A 9,832-nucleotide genomic window follows, 5' to 3' on the forward strand; every position below is an offset into this window, starting at 1 on the left:
GTTTTTCTCTCCACTTATCCCCCCCCCCCCAATTTAAACTCAATTTCTTTTAGTTTATGGTGAAGAGAGAATCTCTTCATCCATATAGTCTGACCTTTTGATTAAAATAATAAGTTTTCTCAGAGTCCAATCATAGCATCAAATCACCATCAATGACGAGTGGTCTCTTTCTACGAATAAAAAAGAAAAAAAAATTCCCGCCTAGTAATATTGATGTCCAAACTTTTCCAAACTATTGAAAGGATTGATTCACCTACCATTCTATATAGTTAACCTTATAATATTTTCAAAATTCTGGCTTATAACAGATGCACTAAACAAGTATTTGGTGATACCTCAAATACAGTTCTACCAACCCTTCACAAAATTAAAAATGAGTAAGGCAAGGACATAATGCAATTTTTTAATTAGCAACTAATTATAGATGAATTATTTGACCTTAAGCTCTTCATTTGTAAAATAACCTTTGTAATCATTTTTTAAAATATCAATTAGTGTTTAATTAATAAACCTTTAGGTAAGCTTATTTTGTAGCTATACATGTTTTTGTTTGTTTGCCAAAAAAGCTAGTAAGCTACCATTCTTTGCCTTGTTGCCTTCATTCTAGCGATAAGATCTATTTTATTACTTGATCCCCCCCCCCCTTCTCAGAAGAAAGAAACCATACTTAAGCAACTGTTTGCAAACACTACTACCTTCTACTAATGACATATAACATATAAAAGACCATTACTCTCTCTATTATAGGGGACATATCACATATAAAAGACCATTACTATGCTATCATAGGAGACATATTTCTATCAAAAAAAAAATATTCAAAGGGGACATATGACGTATAAAAGACCTGATACATTTCTACTAAAAAAAAAAGGCATAGGGAACATATGACAAATAAAAGACCTTTATTGACAACTCGTGGCATGCATAATAAATGCAAGTCGGATGGTAAGTGGTATTTTCAACGGCGGACGGGTGAATAACGTGTAAGAACATACCTTTGGGAGGGGAATAATAGCTTGTTGGAAACAACTTAATTTCTAAACCTAATGATTTAAAGGCAACGATAAAGGATTCATAAACAAGGAAAAGTTGTAATCCTTCGCCGTAGATGAAGAAAAACTTGGTCCATAAAATTTTGCCACAAATCTGTTTACTATTTGATCAATTTACTTCCATGTAAAACCCATAAAAGAAAAATTCAAATAAAATTATAGTAAAATAGGGTTCTATTATAATTTTTTCCTCTTTTACTTGGTCCTTGCTTGGAAATTACTGTAGCCCTAGTTTCCCTATTATCACCATGGCTTTCTAGATGACTAATCACAAATTGAACTCTCTCTCTTTTAACTATGTTTATGGTTCATTTTACATCCTCATATGAATTTAAGAGTTTTGTGGCATAAATGGTAGGAGAGAGAGAGAGAGAGAGCGAGAGAGAGAGAGAGGGGTGCTAGCCTACCATATGCCAAAGTTTTGGAGAATCTTTTCCCTTCGTTGGAATATGGAAGAAAGTTTCCTGTATGGAGTGAGGTTCTTATGCCTACGCAACACTGAATTAGCGCCCCCTTTGGTTCATTTGCATGGATCTTACACTTGTCAGAGACCCAATTAACACTAAGGCTGTCAAAATCAAACAAAAATTGTTTATCAGAATCGAATTAATCAGTTTACAATGAAACTGTTTAATAAATGATTTGGTTTTGATTTCAAAATTGAGACCATGTGGTTAAACGATTTAAACCGAGCCATTTAAATTGACAATAAACCATCTAAGTATACCATTCAAATCGATTAATATATATATATATAGAGTAAATTAAGTCATTCATAGTTAGAATAAACAAATCCTAATAAAAAATTAAAAGACATTCAACTTTTTGCGTCAACATTAAAACATATAAACAACTATAGCGTTACAATAGTTAAAAAAGTATATATAATAATAAATAAATTAATTTAATATTAAGTTTACATTTATTTCAATAAAAAATAAAATAAAAGAGAAAAAATCTGTTTAAATAAAAAGAAATAAAAAACTTAATAAAACCTTTTTAAAACAAATAACAAACCGTTTAAATCGAGACTATTGAAACCGTTTATCAAACGATTTGATTTTGGTTTTTACCTATAAAATCTTACACTGAACCGCTTAACACCCTTATTTATCCCTCCTCCTCCCCCCTTCCCCCCCAAAAAAAAAATTGGTTCAATCGCATGGCTCCTACGCCTGCATGAGACCCAATTAGCCCCACTTTTGGTTTGATCGCATGGTTCCTACGCATGTGCGAGGTAAGGATGTCATTTTAAAGGGAGGAGGAGAGAGAGACATAAATAAGAGTGCAAATGTGGCAGCCACACTCCTGTACAAGAAACTTTCTTCCTTGTAATATGGGAGAGGTAATGCTACCTGGTTGCATGGCTCCTTAGCCAGAGTGGGGCCAATGGGAGCATGCATCCAGCCATCTAAAGGGAGGGGTGGGATGGTCATTTCACCGCCATGTCTCTAGGTGTAGAAGCTTGTGGCATTCTTTTCTCATTGTAATTTATATTGACTTATGTGAAATATTATGTACTAATTTAATTTAGGGAGAAAGAACCCTAACAGTCTGGTGTATGAAACACCAATGTGCAGGGCCAATGGGAGTATATGTGGAAGCATCTTTATTGCACAACAAAAATGGGCAGCACATATTTTTCGTGCCCGACTCTATTTGAGTGTTTCCTTAAGTCAAATTGGCAAAGTTCTTTTTTCCTTTAATTTATTTAAATTCCCTCCTCTCCTCCCATTAAAAGGGTGATATTACTAGGGTTGAGTTGTCACGTAGAAGTATGTGGAATCCATAAAACTAGTGTATGTGGGACCCACTAATCTGGTGAATAGAAAGATATTTTTTTTAATATATTTTTGTAAAGCTGGTGAATATAAAGAATTTTTTTTTTATTATATATTTTTGTAAAGCTGGTGAATATAAAGATTAATCGCCTAAATCAAGTGGAAATCTTGGTCAGGCCATAATTTGCCAACCTAACTTCATGATGACATGGAAAGATTCCGAAGTCAAATGTTAGAACGTAAGTATGGGTCTCACCTGTATAGTATGGTACTTAATTAGCCACATGTTTTTTATTAATTGGATGCTTTCATGAATTGTGGATCAATTTGATATAATATGTCAAATTGAAATCCAGTTCTTCAGGCTGTATTTGTTATGCATTATTCAAATAGATTCTGGATTTAGTACCCATTTTAAAACCCACTACTATCTTTATGGGAATGTATACCAAACACTATTTAAAGTATCAATATCGTATCAATGTGTGGTATCAACCAAAAAGTGATCAAATTTTGTATCAATGTATGGTATCAACCAAAAGGTGATCAAATTTTGAATTTATGATCAGTACCATACTGATATGATCTGATCCATATCAATATTGAATGACACTTATATAGACATCAATATTGATACTAATAATCTAGTCTCACAATGATTTGAGAGGGGGGGGGGTGTTGATTTTTTCTTATCTGGTTGAAATATGTTGTTCTAGACTTGAATTGGTTGAAGTTCCATTGTGAGGAAGCAATGCCTAGTGACCATGGATGTCAATTTGACATGTTGTAAAAATTAGAGCAATAGTTCATTTGCAGTTCACTTATTTCAAGTAAAGTTTAATTGAAGAAAAAAATCCGTTATAGGACAAAAGAACTCTCTGGTTATATGGCCCCTGCATTCAGACACAAAGGGGGCGAAATGATACCCCCACCTCTATGAAATAAAATCAACATTTTTTTTTTTTTGTAAAGAAAAAATGGGTGCTCCATGGTGATCATAGCCCCTATAAGGCAAGCGATGCTTCCGCAGAATCAATGGGCGATAATGGACATGTTAATACTCAAACCCACAACTAACCGACTCGAGCGGTGATGGGTTAAGGACATTTTCACCACTAGGCTACCAACCCCATTGGTATGAAATACAATAAACTTATCCCCTTATTGATGTCTATATGCACCCCCTCATTGACTTTTCTGCTTATGCAGGGCCTCATGAGTCATGACTAGGAAGTGTTATTTTCTCCTTCTTTATTAGACACACATATAATATAAAAAATACATGAACAAAAATATTATTAAAAAGTTTCAATGAAAAATTAAGTAATTAATCATCTAAGACAATATGAAAGTAATCAAGTATTAGTGGTTGTGAGTCGTGACTTCCAACACGCTCTTCCTTTTCGTAGCAATTAGTGGCTTCTCTTATGGTTGGATTTCTTGCTTTTGATTTAATTCATAATTTCATATAAACCACCAATTAAGAGATTTATAATTTTCTGAAAACAGAAGATGAGTGCAAAGGTGGTCATAAATAATTGGAGAAGGATGGGTATGCCTCTGGTATATGATAAGCTAGCAATCAACACCAATGGAAACACCATATGAGGTATCATACAGGAGGGATAATTGTCATTTTATAGTGATTTTGTTATTGACACCACATAAGGTGTCAAATAATTTGTAATTTTTTTTTCAACTCTCTTAATTTAACACATATCTGCCTTTTTTTTTAATAATAAAAATATAATATTTCATTAATAGGGGTTATCGTGTTTTACATGCAAAATATAAGATTTCATAACTCTAACTAAACTTATCAAAAAATCGAAGACCTCACTTGTTGGTTGGACTTCAATTTGTAAATAAAGTTTAATAAAGGATAAATGCTAAAACATGGGAAACAGAAGCACAACTATGCCTTTCAATGAGGATAAAATCCTTTAATCAAAAATTAAGGAGAGTGATAGGCACACCACCTCTGTGTGATAAGCTAGTGGGTGGCAACAATAGGGATGTGTAATGAGATATCATGCAAGAGGGGCGAGGGAATCATTTCAGTGGGGGAGGAGAGAAATAGAAATAGTGAACACTAGCTTATGATATACTAGTAGTGTGCGTCTAGACTTTTTCCTATAAACTAGGGAAAATGTTTTTCGTGGGGGAGTGTGACCCCTATCCTAGATATATGGGGGTGAAATGATGGATCTTCCCCTCATGAAATGGAAAATGATAGTATTTATAGATGTTTCCTCATATATTCCCGTTGTTCCTTGTGCTCGCATGAAAACCATACTCCTTCACAGGAACCAGTTCTCTCTATAAGTTATTGTGAATATCATCATTAAGTTATGATTGAAAAGGTTCTTTGAACCTCTTGAGAAGGTATATTAGCTCTCTCTCTCTCTCTCTCTCTCATTCACACACACATCCCCGTATGGAATGCCTACTCCAACATAAGAAATCATTATACTACATCTCATTGGTATGCTCCTATGTTTTGCTTGTTCGGAGAATATGGTATGAAAAAAAAATTACCTGATTGCGTGCAAAGAACATATCTCATAAAATATAAATTTCATTCACACCTCCCACAAAATACAAATTTCATTCATATTGATGTTTTAACGGGCGAGTATTCTTTGAATACGAGGCTAGACACATGAGAGTTTTCTATTATTTTTTATGAGGAGAGAAACTATATTAACAAATTCTGCATTGAGTAGACGTAGAGAGCAACTCACGACCAGATAGTCCTTTGTCATATAAAATATAGCAATATATTCTATATCACATTAGTAATCGTATCTCATCAATCACTTTCTTCGTAATGATAAAATATGTAGACACATCATGTGAAGAAAGAATGGAAAAAATAAGAAGCCTTTATAAGCCTCCCACCCATCTGACACGTCGAAAATCTAGCACCACAAAAGTGGCAATTAGCTTCACACATCCCCATCCCTCTTTGTTTCATTTACGTGTCTTAAATCATGACACGTGTAAACACGTTATCTAAACTTATTTTGATGGGCCAAAGAAAACTTCTTCGTTGCATATTTTATTGGGCCACCCGCCTAAGGTTTACTAGGGTTCAGAAGTTCTCGATTCGTACGTAACACACGAGGATCATGTACGAACCTAAGGGGAATTAGTCGGCCTAAAGTCAGACACCCCTCTTATTAAAAAAAAAAAAAAATATATATATATATATTATGTGGTAAATATAAGGACCAACCTATTTTATTTTATTTTATTTTTTATATATTTAAGAGGACAGGGTTTTCTCTTGCCTTTAGGTTATACATGAGGTCGGCCCTATTTACCATATATGTATAAACCCTTGTTAGTTTGCACTGACCTGAGTGCACAGGTCGATAGGAGACATAATACATTATGTTTGGATTAGTTAGACAAGTGGGTAGGGTTCTTTCATTTTAAATCATGAAAGGGTAAGTATTTTTTATTCGAGACCAGCACTCCGTCTAGCATTGGGGCATATATCCCCTAGAAGTGGCACAATGGTCATTACATAGCCCTGTGCCTATTGTACAAGTGTCACTCCTGAACAAAAGATTTTATTCCCTTATATTAACATGGGAGAGGGTTTCATAAAAGGTAACATAGCTCCTAATTAGTATAAGAACCAATAAAAACTCACATAAAAACATCAACAAAGATGTAATTTTCGCCTTTCATGTAGGTAAGACTGTCATTTCTCCCTCTCATATGTATTTTGGCACAAAGCCACATTGCCTTTTAAGATTCTTTTTTTCTATTAATAATTAAGGGTGAGGGAACCCCAATTGATCTTAAGTAGAAAATATTAGACCAATACGCTAATGAAAAGACACCAAAAACACCTTCAACACACTCTAATAGGGGGTAATGTGATCTTTTCGTACCTACACAGTCTGTACAGACTGGCAGATAATTATTATTATTTGTTTTTCTTTTTTTTTTTTTTTTGAAGGCTGATAAATAATCAATTATTTGTACTAGCTAACGTGGAATTCCGGACGGTGACGCCTTTATGGAGCGTTTCCTCTGGTCAATCGCTTTTCTCCTCTCTGAAAAGAAGAACCAGTGCATGCCTTATAATCATAATTGTTCAATTGAAATCTAAAAAAAATGGACGATCCATATTAATCCGCACGTTAATCATAAGGTTCAAGCCTCGAAGTTCGAAATTGTTGATTCGTACGTCATCGTAATCCATGGAGGTCATAATGGTAAATTACTATTTAATTCAAAAACGCAATCAAATGAGGGGCATTTATCAAACGAGTATTACAGAAGGGAACTGTCTGAATCATGCTCTATAGTGTAGAATGTCTTAATGAGCTTTTTCTTTTCCCCTTTCTCTCCCTAAATTTTCTTTATTTCTTCTCGCGCCTAAAAACAGGGTCGAAAGCAGACGAAAAGAATTCCTCTTTCTTTCTCCGATTTCTCTCCAGTGGAAGAAGAAGGAACTCTCGAATCTCTGCAACATCTTGTCCCTTGTGTCCTCTCTGAATCGGATTCTATTCTTTCGTTGGACGAAGGCTTCGAAGCTCTGAAACCTTCCTCAAGTGGTCCTCTCTCCAAATTGATCACTTCTTCCTTATCCAGTAAGTATCTATTTCGGTCCGTACATCAATTTGGCCTCCGATCTCGCTTCCTTGGTGGATTAAAGAGTTAGATTTTACAGGAGCTTCTCTCTGTTCTCTGGAGAATGGAGAAGTGTGGGTATAAGTTGCGTATCCTTTGATTTGATCTCGTCGAGATGCTTTGTTTGTGTGAACTTGAGGAATCTTGATCTAGGGCATTTGTTTAGTTGTTCCTGTTTATGTTTTTTGAATTTGGGGCGGATGACACTGATTTTAGCTGAGAAGATTTTCTTTTTTCCTTTCTTATTGTTATTTTGAGAAGTATTTACAGTCTTAATTCTACTGAATGTTGCTCTTATCCTGAATTTTAAGAATCTCTGTATGATTTCTTATAATCTGAGCCGTGAAGTTCATCTAGCTGGTGGAGGTATTTAGCTTGATTTGGCCATTTTTTTCCTTGACCAACTGGATTTAGAGGAATTCATGGCACACTCGTCCAATGTAAACTGTTTGAATATTGGGAAGAAGTCGTGTAGGCTTGTTATCACTGGTGGAGGGGATCACAAGGTGAAGCTGTGGGCGATTGGGAAACTGAATTCTTTATTGGTCAGTTCACATTTCAAGCTCCTATTTGATTACTCATAACACTTTTTGGAATGTTTAGTATTGTGGATTCCATTAACTTTGGGTGATGCCCCTGATTCCCCGGCTTGTGGCAGCGAGTTCCATGCTGCTATAACTAGTACAATATACACTGTTTATTTCATCGATTCAGAGCATCAACCTTTTCTCTATTAGGAAAAGCATTGAAGTTCTGCAACATATTTTAGCTGGACTTGTACAGCAAATTTCATACCACCCTCTTGTTTAATTTCTTGCATGTTGAACCCATACTTTCCCAAAATACACTTCTATGGCTGAAAACTCTTCTAATATGGCGAAGGAGGTCAAAGGAGTAGGTGCAATATTACTTCCTATGACAGAATGCCTTTTTCGTTTTCTGTGTAAATATGCAGAGCCTATCTGGTCACACCAGTCCAGTTGAATCTGTAACTTTTGATTCAGCAGAGGCTTTGGTGCTTGGTGGAGCTTCTTCTGGCACAATAAAGCTGTGGGATTTGGAAGAGGCAAAGAGTAAGTTGTTGTTTCCTCCTATTTGGTTATGAAAAATTAGAAATGAAAGTTGGGATCTTCCCATTGAAAAGGATAATTTGAGAGACCCTCCTCCCTAGTTCACATAGGCGGCAGCATAGTGTAGTGATTAGGTGAGTTAGCTAGATGAGAAAGCTGAAAAGGTAGAATTCATGAGAAATGCATAGTAGAGTAGTGTGTGTGAGTGTGTGTGTGTGTGTGTGTGTGTGGGAAATTTGCATCGTTGTTAGGTCTAAGTTATTAATTTAATACATTGAAAATGCTTATTAAGAAATTTTGTGGAGTGAAAACTTCTACCTATAGAAACTTGCTGTTATGATGAAAATTTGAACCATTATGTGCATTGAAACTCCTAATTTAGTTGTTATTGTTGTTGAAGCGTAGTTGTACGCACACTTACTGGACACAGATCCAATTGCACTGCTGTTGAATTCCATCCATTTGGTGAATTTTTTGTGTCTGGATCGCTGGATACGGATGTAAAAATCTGGGATATCAGAAAGAAAGGATGCATTCACACTTACAAAGGCCACACTCGAGGAATCAATACCATTAAATTCACTCCTGATGGTAGATGGGTTGTTTCTGGAGGATTAGACAATGTTGTGAAGGTGATTCTGAAGCCCACATATAGCAGTTTGGACAGCAACATTTATTTCTTTTCTCTCTCGCATTGACTAGTGCAAACCTGCAACTGATGCTTTCCTGAAATGATGTGGACAGATATGGGATCTAACTGCTGGGAAGCTCTTGCACGATTTTAAATTCCATGAAGGACAAATTCGTTGCTTAGAGTTTCATCCCCTTGAGTTTCTTCTAGCTACAGGTAAATGACATGTCTCTCCTAGGAGATTCTTCTGCTTAACTTTATTCCCACAAATTTGATTGCTGTTGGCTTGTTTATTCCTCTGGATCATGTTTACTACGTCTTATAATGTGTGGTTCCCCCCCCCCCCACCCAAAAAAAAAGTTTGAAATCATTTGTGGTCGTACAAAATCTTATGTAAATTTATCAGACGGATATATGCGAAAGGGACCGCATAGGTGGGATCAGCAGTGGGTAATGTCCTTTTTATATATGTAAAAATGAAATTTTGGATGAGTGTCTGAGTCCTTGCCAATGTACTTATAGGATTCCTTCCATGTTATTTTCCCGTACAAACTATCCAGATACTATATTCGCCCTTGTGTTGGCGACAATTTAGATTTTGCACCTCTTTAGGTCTTCTTGAACCTCCCCCCGCACCCCCCACCC

The 9,832-nt window shown here is 35.6% G+C and overlaps 1 protein-coding gene across 6 annotated transcripts in view; it reads left to right on the forward strand.

Annotated features, from left to right (window-relative positions):
• The first annotated feature begins 7,144 nt into the window (after positions 1-7,144).
• LOC122093454 (katanin p80 WD40 repeat-containing subunit B1 homolog KTN80.2-like) overlaps positions 7,145-9,832 on the forward strand; it is a 34,152-nt gene continuing 31,464 nt past the window's right edge. For 3 of the 6 annotated variants that reach the window (XR_006144454.1, XR_006144457.1, XM_042663804.1), the window contains exons 1-5: positions 7,146-7,575; positions 7,901-8,031; positions 8,442-8,559; positions 8,962-9,188; positions 9,301-9,403. Coding sequence is in view for 1 of the 6 variants with exons in the window: in XM_042663804.1 (XP_042519738.1) it covers positions 7,551-7,575; positions 7,901-8,031; positions 8,442-8,559; positions 8,962-9,188; positions 9,301-9,403 (604 nt within the window). In the remaining 5 variants the exon portion in view is untranslated. Of the gene's footprint in view, positions 7,576-7,900; positions 8,032-8,441; positions 8,560-8,961; positions 9,189-9,300; positions 9,404-9,832 lie in introns of those variants that run through there. The other 3 variants (XR_006144455.1, XR_006144456.1, XR_006144458.1) reach the window with 3 other exon arrangements.

This window comes from Macadamia integrifolia, chromosome 11, assembly GCF_013358625.1.
Source record: "Macadamia integrifolia cultivar HAES 741 chromosome 11, SCU_Mint_v3, whole genome shotgun sequence".
NCBI classification, from domain to species: Eukaryota; Viridiplantae; Streptophyta; class Magnoliopsida; order Proteales; family Proteaceae; genus Macadamia; species Macadamia integrifolia.